The sequence below is a fragment of the Sceloporus undulatus genome, chromosome 8, assembly GCF_019175285.1.
Source record: "Sceloporus undulatus isolate JIND9_A2432 ecotype Alabama chromosome 8, SceUnd_v1.1, whole genome shotgun sequence".
In the NCBI taxonomy this organism is placed as follows: Eukaryota; Metazoa; Chordata; class Lepidosauria; order Squamata; family Phrynosomatidae; genus Sceloporus; species Sceloporus undulatus.
The window spans coordinates 28,474,817-28,492,564 of NC_056529.1; the positions used below are offsets into that span (position 1 = coordinate 28,474,817).

At 43.8% G+C, this 17,748-nt stretch overlaps 1 protein-coding gene across 2 annotated transcripts; it reads right to left on the reverse strand.

Moving 5' to 3' along the window:
• Nucleotides 1-2,903: 2,903 nt before the first annotated feature.
• On the reverse strand, nucleotides 2,904-17,291 carry DHRS7B (dehydrogenase/reductase 7B). Of its 2 annotated transcripts, none has more exons than XM_042438610.1 (7): nucleotides 17,192-17,291; nucleotides 7,812-7,987; nucleotides 6,927-7,042; nucleotides 5,811-6,021; nucleotides 4,944-5,036; nucleotides 3,968-4,120; nucleotides 2,904-3,257 (listed from the first exon to the last, which is right to left on the reverse strand). In XM_042438610.1, exons 1-7 carry the CDS (start codon nucleotides 17,209-17,211, stop codon nucleotides 3,052-3,054), a joined length of 975 nt encoding a protein of 324 aa, XP_042294544.1. In that variant the 5' UTR covers nucleotides 17,212-17,291; the 3' UTR covers nucleotides 2,904-3,051. The 2 variants fall into 2 exon arrangements, with proteins under 2 accessions (XP_042294544.1, XP_042294543.1); XM_042438609.1 differs by lacking the exon at nucleotides 17,192-17,291 and adding an exon at nucleotides 10,699-10,900.
• Between the last annotated feature and the right edge of the window lie 457 nt (nucleotides 17,292-17,748).

Below are 17,748 nucleotides of genomic sequence, written 5' to 3' on the forward strand. Positions count from 1 at the left end.
GAGGAGCAATGAAGGACAGTAGAAAGGGGAGGAGGGGGTGTTTGACCACCAACTGCAGTTTTTGCGTCAGTATTTAATGTTAGTGTACACTGATTTACCTCGATTAATTGCCCAGCTATTGCATGCAGTCTCTCTTTTGTATCTAGTGGCTCTTATCTTGTATCCAGATTCCAGATGTCTTGAGTTGAATGCTGCTAGGAGCCAATGTACAGCAATTGATGTTGGACTATCACCCCTTTTGAGGGGGAGGCATGTTTTAGTTCTGTCCTGTTTTGATTTTTCTCATTTTGTTTTCAGCTCTGCAGAAGTATCCCTTTCAGCAGGAAAGGAGAAATCTTGCCTCAGATTACCAAGCTTTTAACTGACAAAGGAATCCTACCAGGCTTTCCTCCTTTTGTCAAAGCTGTGCTGTCTGTTGTTCAGCTCAGGATGTGAACTTGAGAAAGGGACTGCATGATCCGAACCTGCCTATTTACTGGTATATTCCCTTGCTTTAACATGGTAGCTGCAACCTGACCTTTGTGCAGTGTGGAGTGTGACATTGAAATGGCATCCTTCAAGGCCAAAGGCAGGATAAGATGCTATCTTTAGCCCTTGAAATTTAGCAGAGTAGGCAAAGAGCTTGCTTTTGCTTCTGTTCACTGGGTCAGTTTGGCTAAGGATTGAAACCTACAGCTTTCTTGTGAGAAGGTGGTTGCAGACAGAGTACCTTGTCTCACTGGTTGGTCACAAGATGTTATACTGCGGGTCCATTATTTTTACCAGTTGGTTTGTTTTTAATGGAAAGGGGAAACATGGGAGTGTTACATGTGGAATATGTCCCGTCCCCACATCCACTGTGAACGAGGTAGAATTGTTGCACAGTAAGAACACTGACATCTTGTTAATGGCATGTGCAGATGTGAATGCTTCTTATACCTGCTATGTCTTTGTTATGGAGCAACAACCAAAGTTGCCTTCCTGGACCCCCAGTTTAGCTCCACCTTCTGTGACTGGTGGAGAGTGGGAGCAAGATCAGAGGACTGTCGCTATCTTTCTGTAACCAGACGCAGAATGATTTTACATCATCTGCTGAGGCCTCCAGAGTACCCCACTGGATCTTAGCAGATGACGTATTCATTCTGCATCTGGTTACGGAGACACAGCTAAGTGCTTCTCTGGTTGCTCTAACTCTGCTTTGAACCAAACATGGAATGGCTGTGGAGCAGGGGTTGCAGTGGCTAAACAGTGAACGTAGAGGATGTTTGGAGGACTGAGGCAGCATAGTTCCACACACAGAACTGTTTATGCCATGCTTGACATACAGGATCTTAGCCACTGTTGTGAAGCAATCATAATATCTGGAGTGAGCCTTGTATCATTGTATGACTTCTGAGGTACTGCAACTGACATCCCTACCAGTACCTGAGGCAGTCATTTCCTTTATAATTCGAAGGTGGAAAACACCCATTAAGTTGCATGAGCTTCTGTTTTGGAGTAAGTCATCACATATGTTCACTCACATATACACAAAAGCTAAAAAATATTGCATGGTTGTACTTATAGCAGCAGGTGACGCCCCCCCCCCCCCCCCCAAAAAAAAGTATGCAAGAACCACTTTAAAGGGTGTGATCACTGAAGGGCCCAGTTCTTTGCTTGTTTTGTCTTACTGGCAGTATGGAAAGTGCTCTGGAAGGAGAAATGTGACACAGAGAAATAATAACGCAGTCTCAAACCACATGTGCTGGTTTATTAATGAATTATGGAAAGATTCCACTTTTCAAGTAATGTTGTAAGTTGGCAGAAGAAAGGGTGCAAAAAGGTTTCATTTCATTTTTATGGTCCTTTTCTCCTGCAGTGGGACCCAAGGTGGCTAAATTGAATGGAAAATGAGTCCAGTGCCAGGAGTAAGCCTCCAAAAGTATAGTCCCTGGGCCCTGTATAGAGAAGAATTCGGTGCCAGCATTCAATGCAAGGGCAAATGTGACTAGCATTATTCTAGTCCCCATTATGACACTGAGCATTCATGAAATATCGTTCCTATAAATACCCACCTCTGCTCTGTGTTCATGAAGTGGAGGGTGGAGAGAAAGCGGAGTCTGTGCAGCTGCCTCTATTTAGCACATGGGACACATCTTATTGTAGTAAAGTTTTTAGTAGTTGGCAGGATGAGACAGGTGAGCCACTATGAGACCTGCTTGTGGAAGCACATTGATGTTTTTGTGGGTTTCTATATACATAAACAAATCACAATTCAGGCACAAGTTATTAGAATTCTTGAATACCAAATCCAGCTGATTATACCATGAAGAGAATAAACAGACACTGAGTGGTTTTAGTTTTGTCCTTTTTAATTAGGGAGTTAGGTTTGGCTGCAAAGGAGTCTGTCTTTTCCCCATCAGCATGACTCTTGCAAACACAACTTATGTCTTCCGCTTCTGATGTGACAGGTCTCTTGTAACCCCCTACCTAGCACTAGCTCTTTATTTCTCCCTGAACAAGGTCTTGTGCAGGTGAATTTACACTGTTACTCTGCTGTCACAAACACTAGGAATGATGGTGGCAGTCTTCTGTTTCTGATTACTGTATAAAATGTAGAAAGGGTAGCAGGACAAACATGCATAATGCAAACTGCTTCCAAGCTCGGGTAAAGATGCAGCCTGCAAATGCATGCATTTTTTCACAAAACAGCTAGGAAAGGCAAGAGGGAACTTGCACTTTATTTCCATCCCCAGTGCTTAAATGCATTGACATTAACATTTAAGATCACTGAGCTGTTAATGACAGGTTACAAAGCCCAGCGTGAATAAATCAAGGTGTGTTAGAAGCGCAGCTCCTGTTTTAATTTCAGGGCACAGAACTCCCTTCTTGCAGTTTAAAAAAAAAGCTCTCCAATAGTTGAGGAAACCCTTTGCAGGTGATGCAACAGCTGATCTTTGGGTGGTGCCCAGCTGGATATAACTCTTCACCCGGGGAAAATGTAAATGTTCATGCTTCCCACAGAACCGTACAAATACTCGGGTTCGCTTTTGCTTGCAGTTAACAATTTGACAAGTGAGACTGCAAACAAGGCTAGGAATCCTTGGCTTTTCTCTCCTTTCGGGCTCTGGAGGCCATAATAGTGAAGAAGAGCCTGGGGCAGAGCGTTCGAAGGTACACCACCAATGAAGGTAGGATGCCAGCCACCAGCACCTCCTTCCTCTTCTCTCCCACGGCATTGAGAACCACCTGGGCCACCTCTGCAGCTGCCTTGCCTCCACTGGTGGTCTTGTCCATCACTGACAGAAGAAAAGACAAGTGAACGTCTTGAACATTAGGTAATGCTATAATGCAACTCAAAAAATTCCCACTTCCTAAAATCCCATAGCCAGCTGGAAGATTTAAAGAGCTGTAGTCTAAAAATGTAACTTCCCTGGGCAGGTGCCTCACTTTACAGAATTAAATTGGGCAGTTATGCAATGTCCATGTACAGTACAGGATTGCTGTTATAGTACTATGTAGCAGAGCTGGCAAACTTCCTGATGCACAACAAGACTGATTTGCTCTGCATCAGTCACTAAATGTACATATTAACAATTCAGTAACTGTTTCTTAGTGCTTCTAGTAGGTACATGCAAAGTAAAAGGTCATAGGATTCTGGCCATGATATTCTCCCAAATATTTTGGCAATGTGACTTTCTTTTATTGTTCCTCTCTCTGCCTAAATACCCTGAAGGCATCAGGTCCTATGTAATCTTGGAAAGTAAGCAGGGTAAGCACTTGGCTGGGAGACCACCAATGAATACCAAGTGCTTGTAGGCTATATATCAGAGGAAGGAACTGGCCAAACCACCTCTGAGTAGCCCTTTCCTAAGAAACCTCTCTGACATTCATGAAGTCACCATAAGTCAACAGGCAACCTGAAGGCGCACATAACGCATGCTCTGCACAATGCTCCTCTGTATGTATCAGCAGACACAGAAATTACACAGGCAAAGGCAGCTCTCACCTCCATACTGAGATCCATCTGCTGTTATGGCATTCAGTGACAGGTTTGTCTGAATGTAGCCAGGGCTCACAACGGTCACATCAATACCATACTGCTCCACTTCTGCTCGCAGGCAGTCAAAAAACGCTTGGATGGCATGCTTGGAGGCTGCATCTGGAAAATGCACAAAGGATACAGGCTCAGTCACTGATTTTCTCAGCTAGACTCCTTTTCTGTTACATAAAGTAATCAAAAGGGCTGTGTGTTGCATGCCCAAGGAAAATGGCTGTTAGTCATGGCAAGTAAATTAAACCTATTGTAAAGTTGCCTGCCTTTGTTGAGGCAAGCAATGTGATCAACCACTTCCACTGTGCTGTGTTGCCAAGGTTCCCTGGGATTTTGGTGTCTGGGCTCTTAGGGCTCTTGGGATACTTGGCTGCAGCTCAGCATATGTAGACTAGGGACATAGTGGCTGCTGAACAGTCCTGTAAAAGGTAAAGGTTTCCCCTAGACATGAATGTTTAGTCATAACCAAATGTAGGGGATGATGCTCATCTCCGTCACAAAGCCGAAAAGCCAGTGTTGTCCGAAGACAGCTCTGGTGGCCATGTGCCCAGCATGACTGCACCTAATGCTTTTACCTTCCCACTGAAGTGGTACCTATGTACTTGCATTTGCATGCTTTCAAACTGCTAGGATGGCAGAAGCTGGATCTAGTGATGGGAGCTCACCCCATCATGCGGCACTTGGGCCTCCAACTGCCAACCTTCCGATCGTCAGAATTAGCATCTTAACCACTAAGAATGGCATCCCTCTATCCTGACCTCTCATAAAATGAGAACTCTGGAGAAAATTAAAAAGGCTTTTAGGATGCAAAGCCACATCTATATCTCTGAGACTGTGCCCATGGAATTTTTCCTGAACGTTGAAACTTCCAAAGCCAATGGCAAGAGCAAAGTGTTACAGTATTTGTAAAACTCACAAAGGAAATACTTACATGCAGAACGGAAAGGAATCACAAATTTGCCTTGAACGCTGCTGATAGCTACAATGTGGCCTTTTCTCCTCTTGATCATGGAAGGGAGAAGCGCTGGAGAGGGGATGAGAATGTTGCTGTGAGAACCAATGTTTTCTTGGATCCAAGGAGAAGCTAGTTTCTTCTTCCTAGCTTCTGCTCTAGAATCAATCTCAACAACATGACCCAACTCTCTTTTGTGAACCCTGTGTCCCCATCCCCTCAAATGTTGCAAAGGAAAAGGAGGAAGGCAATCGGCTGTCAAAATCTGTTCTATGACGCCCACCTGCTTTGCTCTTCCAGTGTGAAGAAAGATGACAGCGCAAGCTTGGCCTCCAAGTCAAGGAGAGCTTTCAATGGGAGGTTAAGGACTTTTTGAGTGTCAAGATCCATTTGGGCTAAGCCTGTCAGGAGAGTTATCTTTGCAATTGCTTGAAAATAACTAAACTGGGTACAAGTGTGGAAGATGTGGGAGGAAAGGATGGAAAGAGGTTTTCTTAGACAGTCATTTTCTAACCTTAATTGCCATTCAAGACCAAGCTACCCCAAAGTATTTGGAATCAATGGGGATTGCTCACAACGAGATGTACTCACAACAGTACTGTGATGATGATGGCAACTAAGCTCAGACAGAAAAAAGATGCCAGAAGGCTATAGCGAATACCACCATCCTCCTTATGCTCAGAAGAAATCCTGGTCCTTTGGCCTGGCAAGCCCTACCTTCCACTAGACTCAGCACAACACTCAGTTAAGGCAAGTGTTGCACAGTCACAGCTGCATTCTCTGGAGTGTGAAAGCTTAGTAAAAATAGGGGAAAAAATCAAATGAGAAGGATGCGTTAAACTTTACCTTTGGTCAATGCAATTGGGCCAAAGTAGTTGGTTTCCATCACTTTTCGGTCTACCTCCACCACTGTATCCACAATGGTGCCTCGGTAACTGATCCCAGCATTGTTGATCAAGATATCCACGTGATCCACACTCTTCAAAATCTCCTCGGCAGCACTAACTACTGCTTTGATGTCTGAGAGGTCAAAGATCACGGTGTGGTGTTTATGGGGCTGTTAAAAGGGGAGCGGACAGGAGTCAGGTGTATCTGAACTTGCACAGCCACAGAATTCGCTGGGTAGCTTTACAGTGCATCTATTTTGGTCCTCTATTTTGTTAGGCACTTTGAAGGCACTAACAGCAACCAAGGCAGAAACTAATCATTCCTTCTGTTTCTGATATCCTGAGGTGAGTGCTTTAACTGTTTCTCCCCAGCAAGACTATCCCCACACAATGATCCTTACCCTGCTCTCACTCAGAGTGATACTGAGATAATAAAATCAGATATGTGTACGCATGACATCCTAGGCTCCAGAAAAGATGATTATAAGATTAGGTCATCTTGGAGAGAGAAAACTGTTTGGCTCTCTGCGCATGCTAGAACTCAGGGTCACACAACAGAGTAAATTAAGCACTGTTCAAAAGTGTGTAACAGATTTATAGCCTCCCTTCCACAATATGGGGTGCTGGCCATTGGCTTCTCTCCTCTCCTCTTTAAGGTCTGAGGAGTAAATTCAGAGCTATTCTTGGGCTGCATTACAGTGGTCAGCAGGGCCAAAAGCCAAATGGTGGTACCAAAAAGTTCAGCATATTTTACCTTACAACTCTTACTTCCAGTTATTAAACCGTATGAAAGGCCTTTCAACCTTTTAACAGGAGGATGTTCAGAAGTTAGGGGACCATCTAAAAACTGCCTGAGGGAAAAGGTCTGGCCACCTGAGATTTGGCCCCAATGCTCAGCAGTTTAACTCTGGCCATCAGTGTTTAAAATGCCAGTTCCAAGGTGGAGCAAAATGCTTTAAGTAAGACACTTACTCCTGAGATCCCCCTCCCCATCTATTTGTCTGCCTCTCTCTCGTGGCCAAATCAGCTTTACCTCCCTAAGAGTGAAGGTTATGCCAGGAGAAGGCCTACTTACATTCTTTGGGTGGTCAGCACTGGAAGAGAGCTCCCGCAGAAGATCCTGAAGCCTCTCCCCATTCCTGCCACACAGGACCAGTTTTGACCCAGCAGCATGGAAAGCTTTGGCACACTCTTGACAAGACAGAAGAGAGCAGGAGAGAAAACATGCCACATGAAAAGAAAATGTAGATTAATGCTTCCAAACAGGTTAAACAGAGATGGGTCTAAGGAAGATCTACCCCATGTTTGTAGCCCAGTAACACAAGTTACACTACAGAATTATCTATTCACTCATGACATTTGGGTCCTGCTTTTTCACAGGGCTGAAGATGGCTAATACTAGAGAGTTAGATCAACACCTGATTTCTTGCAAAATTTCTTTATTTCCATACCATGAGTGCTGGCCCCTACCAGACAACATTTCTTGGTTTGCTAAGATTGAGAACAATTCTGTCATCCTCAAAGAAGGTGTTTAAAAACAGTTCAATAACCTCTCTTCCCACAGACACTGGTAGTTTGATGTTTCCTCCCAGAATAGTTTTGTTAATTCCACAGCCTCTGATGGTGAACTAAAGTAAGGCTCCCCCCTCGACACATACACTTGGGTGACAAGAAACTGTTTTATGAGGACAGCAAGTGCAGAAACTGCCACACTTAAGTAGATGTGTCAAAGTGAATAAACAGCAGTGGGAGGAGGTGACATAAACCTAGATTCTGCATCTCAAGGGAGGACAATTCAGCTTCTGCTAAACTGATACAAAGAAAGATGGGTGACAAAGAGATAAACTATTCAGGCTGAGTGTAATCATAAGAATAAGCATCCCAAAGCTTGCAGGGCAAAATGCTGTTTCTATACAAGCTGCCTTCCTCTTTTTCTATGCCAAACCTCTCAGAGACTTACCTTTCCCAAGTCCTGAAGTTGCTCCTGTGATGACCACCACTGCATCCTTGAGATAGGCCTTCACCCGCATTCGCTGCAGCAGCCGGAAAATACCAAAGACCCCCAGGCTACCAAAAAGCAGCGGAAGAACGACTGTGGAGGTGAGACCCATAAGTCTTGCTTTCTGTCCACTCCGCCTGGATTTGGAAGAAATAAGCAGGATGGAAGATGGGTGTTTGCAAACTAATTCACTAGTTTTGCACATGACTAAATAGTACAGTTTAGCAGCATCACCACATCCTATTTTGCAGCATGTATATCAGCACATAAGTGACAAAGCAGCTGGGTTGGACTGTGCTTGGCTGACTCCAGTCCCAGCATCACCACTCCCAGCATCCCCAAGTCAGATAGCCAGTGTCCGTTTCTGGGAGGAGGAGATCTAAAAAGTAACTTTTAAAGCTCTCTACAGAACCAGTGTTTTAATGCAAACACATGTACTAAACCATGTATTTGAAAGCAAAAAATTGCTTGGTGGCAACCAGATAGAAGAAGACAGCTGGGTTTGGGACTCCCCCTCCTCCCACGTTGGGTTGTCAGTATCTCACAAGTGACAAAACACAGTTATGCATATGTTTGCATAACCATTTCAGAGATCACTACCTCTTGAAGATATCAGTGTAAGATCTCACTTAGGAACATGCCTAAGATGGAATCAGACATGGAAGGACCACCACAGGGCAATCCATCCTCCACACTCAAGCCTTTGAATGAGGCTTCACTGTGAGAAAACCAACTTTGAAGAAGAATTGGGTGGGCATAGAGCCTCTTTTGGTTTTGCACTCAAGACTCTGGAAGGTTTTCCCAAGGCACATGGTTGGTCATCTCATTTAGATGCCAATTTAAAACCTTTGTTTTTACTCATGAGTTGCTGTTTGAGCTGATTTGTGGTTATATATTAATGTAACAGTGTGCATTGGTTTTACTGAGCAGGGTGGAAGGAGTGATCATTTTGTATTTTCTTTTTAATTCACAAAAGCATTTATTTGTAGACAAGCTTGAGAACTATCTGGTTGAAAGACAGCATCCAGTTGGTATTTGTTTTCAAAGTGAATACCCAATTAATTGGAAGATGTACGCTATCTCTGAAAGACTCTGCAATGGCTGTGGAGTACAGGAAAAGAATCAACATCCCTCAGTATATACATATGCTTAGCGTACAAAGAGTTAGTAAACACTATTCCTTTTTTTTAATAAAGGGTAGAAGCATCTACACATTTAAAAAAACGATTCAAGGTGTTTTGCTACTCGGCGCATTCTCAGACACACAGACAAAAGCATTCCCATTCTGTCCCATTCTGAAGTGATGCAGCCCAAGTAGGCCAGTAGCACATGAGTATTTTCAATGTGTGCATCTTTAGATGATCATTCTTGATCTCAAAGGGTGAAACCAGTTAAAACAGGGTTTAAAACAAGTTAACTGCATTTGTAAACTCTTAAGCCCAAACCTGTGTCTGTTTTCTCTTTTAAAAGAAAAAGTCTATGAAAGGAACAAAATGAAACTCTGCAACAGATTGAAGCAAATTTGTCTAAACTGTGTGCGGAAAAGGCACCTTTTGCAAAGTTTGTCGTATTTGGGTTAGACTTAAATAGAGGGCAGAATCCACTGGAAAGCCTCCTCTGACCTTTCAGAAAATGTTACTCATGCACCTCATTTTGTCAAAGTGGGAGAGAAAACTACGGCTTTCCAGGTGCCGAATCCTGTGCCTCTTCACCCTGACCTCCACACCTGTGCTATGTAATCACAGCCCAAGGCAAGACGACTAGCAACATGACATGCTAAGCTCTTGGTCCAACCTGTTGCGTCATGTTCTAGCCTTTCCTGCTGCAAAAGAGAGGGACACTGGTACAGCATGTTTTGTATGGAGAAGATCCCAGGTTCAACCCCCAGTATTTCTAGTTAAAGGACTCCATGTCGGAAGTGATGGGAAAGCTCCCCAAAGAAGCTGTGCCAGTCTAAGTAGACAACAAAGGATGTCATGGGCCATGCCAGCATAAGGCAGTTCCATATCCTGCTATGAAGCAGAGTCAGATCCATGGTCCATCTGGCCAACATTATTGACACTCACAGCACTGGCTCTGCAGGCAAGAATAGAGAGACCTGGGACTGGCTACCACTCCCTTTCCAGTGTAAATTTTGGAAGCCATTTGGGCTTTCTGTCGCATAATGTATACAAAGGCTGTCTAGCAGATGTAACTATTACAGACCTAGCACCCCTTGTCAGAAATTCTGCTCTTAGGAAGGATTTGGTTTACAGCATAGTGGTTTGAGTGTTAGACTATGACTCTGGAGACTAGGGTTCGATTCCCAACTCGGCCATGAAAGCCACTGGGTGACAGAACCATGGACTGCAAAACTGTTGCTGCACTATAAGCCCTAGATAGCACATCGAATGGCTGACAGTTGTAACTCAACAACATTTGGAAGGACACACAATTCCCACCTCTGTTATAAAATGTAAGTTACTCAAGCAGAGCATTCCACTGCTTGCTCCTGTCCCTTTTTTATACTCAGGTCTGTGGCTGAGCAGGCTCAGTCTTTGCTGGACTGGGCTTTTTCTGGAGAGAGAGTTGTCACATTAGCTTCTTCAAAGCTTTTTCCCCTGGGATGGGGGGAATTTCTTCCGCTACTTATTGCTCCCACTGTACCTTCAGTCTGTCTGCCTTTACCACCTGCGTTTCCAATTAAATGGAGCAGGGGTTAACTGCCAACTCTATCTTTCTCACTATGATATCAATAATGTACATATTTGCTGGTATCACAAATGTGAGACAAACTCCAATTAAAGCAGAAGGCAATCACATACACAGAACAGAGAAGGGGAAACGGGGGGCAGAAGTGATAAACCACCTTGTGAACTGCTGGGCCCAAGTGATACAAGTCTCGGGATCCACAGTCAGAGAAATTGCCTTACCACACCCTGGAACTCTTGGGTCTGGAGAAAGGTTTGCCTCAGCTAACCATGGCGCCAGGTGAAGGAATTCCATTTCGTTGCTTTAGAGACTAAACTCTTCTACAGGGAGAATATTCAATCAGCAACAAAATCCAAAAACACCCGTGGAAATGCAAACACTGCTTAGGAGGAAAAGCTAGGAATGAGCTAGAAAGGCGGTCTGGTGCTGCCATACGTACAACAGAGCCATTTCCATTTCACACTGCGCTGCACAGGTGATCGCTCAGATGTATTGTTAAGTGAACCATCTTCAGTTTTCTGCATTTTAGCTTTATGTGAGGAAATAAAATGAGCCGCTTACAAAGGCAAGGCACAACAGGGAAATTAGGATTTGATCGGCTGTAAGGCACTAAGCAAATGCCAGGTATAAACACTGCACAAAGTTAAGGAGCTTTCAAGGACCCTCATTTCAAGCACATACTGGATTTGATGGATCTTGAGTGCTTTTAACTTTGATAGAATAGTGCTCATATCCTTTAGCCCAGGTTTGGAGAAACCTGAGACTTTCCAAATGATGGTAGAATTCAAAGCCATAGCTGTGTTAGTGTGGAAAAGCAACAGGCAAAGGGATCTTGTAGCACCTTTGAGACTAACCAAAGGAAAGAAGTTGATAGCATGAGCTTTCGTAGACTTGTGCCTACCGTACTTTCCCATGCATCTGAAGAAGTTAGGTCAAGTCTACGAAAGTTCATGCTACCCACTTCTTTCTTTCAGTTAGTCTCAAAGGTACTACAAGCTCCCTCTGCATACTGATTTTCTGAATAATGTTGAATTCTAGTCCCTATTAACTTTACATTAGTTGGAAACGTGATGAAAGCAAGATGGAGAGAAGTAGTAATTCATCAACAAGTGGAGGTTCTTCTGGAGGAAGGCCCTTCATCCCATAAACAAATAAATAACATCCTCCCAGTTTAAGACAGCTGAAAAAGCTGGCAAGGATTCTGAAGTAGCCAAATGTTCTGACTCCTTGAAACTAAGGACATTTAATAGGATTTCCTTCCATGTGAGGATGTTTAGGAGCTGGCTGTTCAGAGCACTGCATCTTGGGAATGCTGATGTACAACAGCAGCTTACTGGTGATCTCTTCATTGTGGTTAAGAGGCTGGGGCATTTCATTGGCAATAGATTACTCTGGGCTTAAGACAGGTAGCTGCTATCTCATCTGCAATATGGAGATAATCCATACTGGCCTACCTCACAGAGCCAATGAGAAGACCAGAAAAAGATTATGAAATGTGATGCTGAAGGCTTTCATGGTCAGCATCCATGGGTTTTATTTGGGGGGGGGGGGTGTTTCAGGATATGCGCCCATGTTCTAGAAGAGTTTATTCCTGCCAGCCACAGATACCGGCGAAGCATCAGGAATAAACTCTTCTAGAACATGGTTGCATAGCCCAAAACCCCACAAAAGGCTATAGATTTCAATTGAGATGTACTGAACATGTTAATTATGACTTTATCCATAGTTTTATCCATAGTTAAGATGGCTTTAAGCCCAGATCACTGGTAGGACTCTACTGTACAGTGAAATACAGTTTTTCATGTTTGATCTGACAATGTCCTGACTCATGGCTGGGGCTCCTAGACCCAAGACTAGCGACAGTAATATAACCATCATCTCTGTGTTTCAAAGTGTCCCCAAGCCATAAAATATTTGTTTTCATCTGAGAGATTAAAAAAAGGTTTTAATTAAACTTCACTTTTGCTCGCCTCAGATTATGATCAAGGCATTGCCGCACAGGGATTCAAATGCAGAAGGATATCACTTTCTTTCATGGTGCATTTGTTAGCAGCCATGCTATATGTTAATTCGCATGACCAGATGTAAGCAAGATTGCTAATGAAATATATCTCTGACTGATTAAGATACCTCTCGGTTAGTTCAGATCAACACAAGTAAACTGAAAGTCTTCCACCGCCCCAAGCTAATGAGACAGAACTGCATGGCTAAAGGTACTATGATGCATTAAGGTAGACCTATTTTGCAAAATGAATGCCAATGGCATAGCCCCTAAAAAAAGTTTGTGGGGGGCTGGGGAGCAACAGTTTCCTACCAGTCCTACCCACCTGAGCTTAAACCGTTCTCCAAACGCATTCTGACACAGTGAATTTTAACCGAGATTTAAGCACATGCAATTTAACTCAAAGCAGGTCTTGCTGCAGTTAGATTTGGAAGACTGGAATCAGAATGCTCATTTGCATTAAAATCGCCCCTCTGCTCCACATTTAGAAAGTCAGACCCACTTCTGGGATCGAGGCAGAGAGGTGCAAAGACAGTGATATAGAAACTGTCACTGGGTGAGAGCGGAAAAGGTACCATTAAGAAAAAGAAACGCAAGAAACATAAACCTCTCAGTTTTTTCTCCTTGTATAAAAATAGCACAAGGCCTTAGCGGGTCGACCCTCCCCTGCGGTGCAAAGCGCATGCACACAAACACACATACAACGTTCCTACCTTTCTGAAAAGCCTGCCTTCGCTGCAGCGTGTCCTACATTGGTATCCTGTCTCAAAGGTTTTGACAGAGGAATGACAGATTTAAATAAGGCTAGGGCTGGCTGCCAAGTCGACACTCTCAATCCAATACTGGCTAAAGGGCTCAAGCCTTAGAAAGACTCTGTAACATTACAGATGGGCGGCTTGGGAAAGTTGCTTCAATTTAGAAAGAAGAACGGGGACAATGCATTCAGAGGCACATTTTCTTCCTGCATGTCCCCTTCTATCCTCTTATATCAGTCTGTTATAGAACCATTCTTGGATGGAGCACAGTTGGCCCTCCACATTTGCTGTTTTCCCTTTTGCACATTGGATTATTTGCGAATTGGATTAATATGTTCTCTCTAGGAATCTCGAGGTCCTCCAGCACAATGCTGCCCGAAGTTGACCATAGATTTGTGCTGGAGATCCTAGAAGTTCCTAGAGAAAACACTTCTCTAGGCATTTGTCGGTCCTCCAGCATGATTCTATGATAAGCCTCTGGCAGATGTTGACCACAGAGTTGCTTTGGAGAACCTGAAGATCCCTACCTGTTCTCTCAGGTAAAAAGAATAGTGTTTTTTTATTTTGTTTCACCCCTAACCCCAGCGAATGTGGAGGGACCACTGTAATTGAAATGCCTTGATAACCAAAAAGGAAGACGGCTACGCAGTGTGATAATAGCTACTCATTTTCCACCCTCCTGCCATCCAGAACTGGAACCTTCTTGGAATACAATGCCCAGAATCCTTCGGACAGCATGGCTGTTGGGCGTTCTGGAAATTGTAGTCCCCATGAATATTTTTGCACCCAGGCTATACAGCTACGAACATATAAAACTGCCTTGTACTAAGTCAGATCACTGGTCCATCTTGGCCCTGTATCAACTCTTCTGGCGGACACCAGTTCTCCACAGTCTTTCCTAGCATCTGCTCTTTGAAATCCAATTCATCCAGAGGCATGAGAGACTGAATTTGGTGCCTTATGCACCAAAGCCTCTGCTACATCCTGAGCTATGACTTCCATGGTAGACTGCCTCAAAGTCAACTTTGTTGTAAGCTCCTAACACATGACTAATCCACAAATGTCTTTTACCAGCTTGCCTGCCCACACATACGGATTTAGTCATGGGACTTGAAAGGGAGAAAACCACATGCACACCCCTCCTTTCGTAAAATTTTCCTGTTCAGTTGCACAGAGGTAATTCTTACAGGCCAGTGGCAACCAAGCAAGCAGCTATTTACAAGCCTGCAATGCACATACTACATTTGTTGTCGTTAGCTGTCTTCGAGTCGACTCAGACTCATGGCAACCTTGTGGATGAATCATCTCCAAGAATCCCAACCCTCCACTGCCTTGCCCAGATCCTGCAAGCCCTTGCCCATAAACGCCCTGACAGTCTCTCCATCTGGTCTGTGGTCTTTCTTCTTTCCTACCATCTACCTTTCCTAGCATTATTGTTTTTTCTAGTGATCCGTGCCTTTCTCATGATGTGGCCAAAGTACGATAGTCTCAACTTGATCATCTTAGCTTCCTGTCCATGGGATCCCAAGTACTCTCCTCCAGCACCACATTGCGAATGAGTTGATTTTCTTTCTGTCTGCTTCCTTCACTGTCCATCTCTCACATCCATCCATCCATGGTCATTGGGAATACAATGGCCTGGACGATTCTGGCTGTCTTCTCTCTAGTGCTTTTTATACCTCTACTTAGGGCAGAGTACAACTGCATTGCACTCCATGGCAGAACTCCCATTAATGTGAGTGGAGCTGGACTGTACTAACAGGTACTTAATGCTTCAGAATGGCCTCACCAATAATCTCCTAGAAGAACATTCAATTCTCACTCGGCAGATTATCTTTCGCTCTTTGCTTGGCTTGCTGGGCAGACGGTCAAGTGTGGTTGTGCTCCTTCAGATCCTTGCCTACAAGGTATTCATTGGGAGTCTCCCATCCAAGCAAGAGGCAGGGCTGACCCTGCGTAGCTTGCAAATTTGGATGGGACCTTGTGCCTTCAGAGTATTTAGGCCTAAATTTTATTAACTATGGTCCAAAACACACTGCAGAAATAATCCAATTTGAGACTGCTTTAACTGCCATGGCTCAATGCTTGGCAATATTGAAAACTGTGAGACATTGAGCCTTCTAAGTCAGAGAGCTCTGGGGCCACATGAAACTACAATTCCCAGGATTCCCTATCACTGAGCCAGGGCAGTTAAAGCGGTCTCAAACTGGATTATTTCTGCAGTGTGTTTCAGACCGATTTCTCACTTGATTCCTTGAACCTCCGCAATTCTGATGCCTATGTGGCCTCTACATCCTCCATGCTGCTGGTGTTAATTATTAATAAATACAGGGGAAGAAGGATTGACTGTGTCCTCTGCTATCTGATCTTATGGAGTCAATCGAACAGCATTTCCGCTTTTGTCAAGCAGCATTTTCCCTTTTCTCAACCACCTGCAGAGCTGTAATATCTATTCATTAAACAAGTTACGTAACATGAGTTAAGTTGCCCAATGTATGATTCAGCGTGTCATCACTACACAGCAAGCATCTACTCACTCAACAGCAAAAAGGAGAATGCAGTTAGGACTTGAGAAAGTTTCTAACTCAACTTGTTCTTAAACTCGCTTTCCCCCAACTTCGCAGAGGTCTAATTTCCAACCCGAGGAGTAACACACCAATTAAAAACAACATTCCCTACTACACAATCTAGTTTACTAAAGAAAGACAGCTCACAGTTCTGAATCGTCTATTGCAGAATCGATCATTTGTGTAGAAGGCTGTGCGTGTTTTGCGGTGTGTTTTGGACCTAAAAAGCTCCAGCTTATGGGATCCTGGGATCTGTAGTTTTACAAGGTCTTCAGCCTTCTCTTTTCCATAGAGGTCTGGTGCCTGGCAAAACCACAACACTCAGGGCGCTGTGAGATGGAGCTCTGGCAGTTAAAGTGGTGTCCAGGTGCATTAGTTCTACCCCATGAATACTGCAAGGGGCCTTAACCTCTTACCCTTCTCTTCTCCAGGCCAAACATACCCATCTCCTTAAGTCTTTCCTCATAGGGATTCATGGTTTCCAGACCCTTCACTATTTTGGTCGCCCTCCTCTGGACACATGGCTCCAGTTTCTCCACAGCCTTTTTAAACTGTGGTGCCCAAAACTGGACACAGTGTTATTCCAGGTGAGGTCTGACCAAAGCAGAATAGAGTGGCACTATTGCTTCCCTTGATCTATACTTCTATTGATGCAGCCTAGAATCGCATTGGCCTTTTTAGCTGCCATATTGCACTGTTGACTCATTTTCAACTTGTGGTCTACTTGGACTCCTAGATCCCTTTCACACATACAAGTCTCCTTAAGCCAGGTGTCCCCCATTCTCTATCTATCTATCTATCTATCTATCTATCTATCTATCTATCTATCTATCTATCTAGAGAGGCACTAATACAGTACTTCCCTTGATCTAGACAATATACTTCTATCGATGCAGCCTAGAATCGCATTGGCCTTTTTAGCTGCAGCATCACACTGTTGGCTCAGGTTCAAATTGTGGTCCACTAGGACTCTTGGGTCCCTTTCAATTAGTAAGCTTCATGATTTATTATTATTATTATTATTATTATTATTATTATTATACTTTATTTACATAGCGCTGTATATTTACACAGGGATTTGGATGCCCATTTTAGCCTCTTCCTAGCTCAACACCTTCAAATGCTGCAAGCCCCCATTCTACCCTTTCCCTGTTGCCAGTGCTTCTCAATCTTTGGCCCTTTTGGACTACATTTCCCACAATTCCTGACTATTGGCCAACTTGGCTGAGGCTTCTGGGATTTGAAGTCCAAAGCAAATGGAGGACCAAAGGTTGAGAACCGACACACTCAGGTGCCCCCCGCCGTTCCCCGGATTCCGCTGTCTACCTGGCAACCGCGGTCACCATGACCACACACCCGGAAGCGGCTTCATCGCTCTTCCTCCCGCCTCCTCTCCGCTGGACCAATCGGAGCACCCCTTCCTGGCCCTGGAAGGGGGCGTGGCTCCTAGGAAGCCGGCCAATAGGAAAACAGCGCCTAAAAGGGGATGGGGAAGACAAAAGCGACGGACCAAAGCAACGGTCCGTCGGTATTTAGGCTCCGTCGGGAAACACGGGAAGCAATTATAGCTCCGCCTCAGATAGATAGATATGTCATTGAGTGTGTGTGTGTGTGTGTATATATATATATATCTATAATGTCTGTGTGTGTGTATATATATATAAATATATATGCTTAGATAAATGTGTTTATATATAAATATATATATAGTATACACACACACACATACACACACACACATATATATATGTGTGTGTGTGTGTGTGTATGGTTATATATATATGCTTAGATAAATGTATGCGTTTATATATAAATATATTTATACAGTATATACAAATATATATATATTTATACACACACATATGCTTAAATAAATGTGTGTT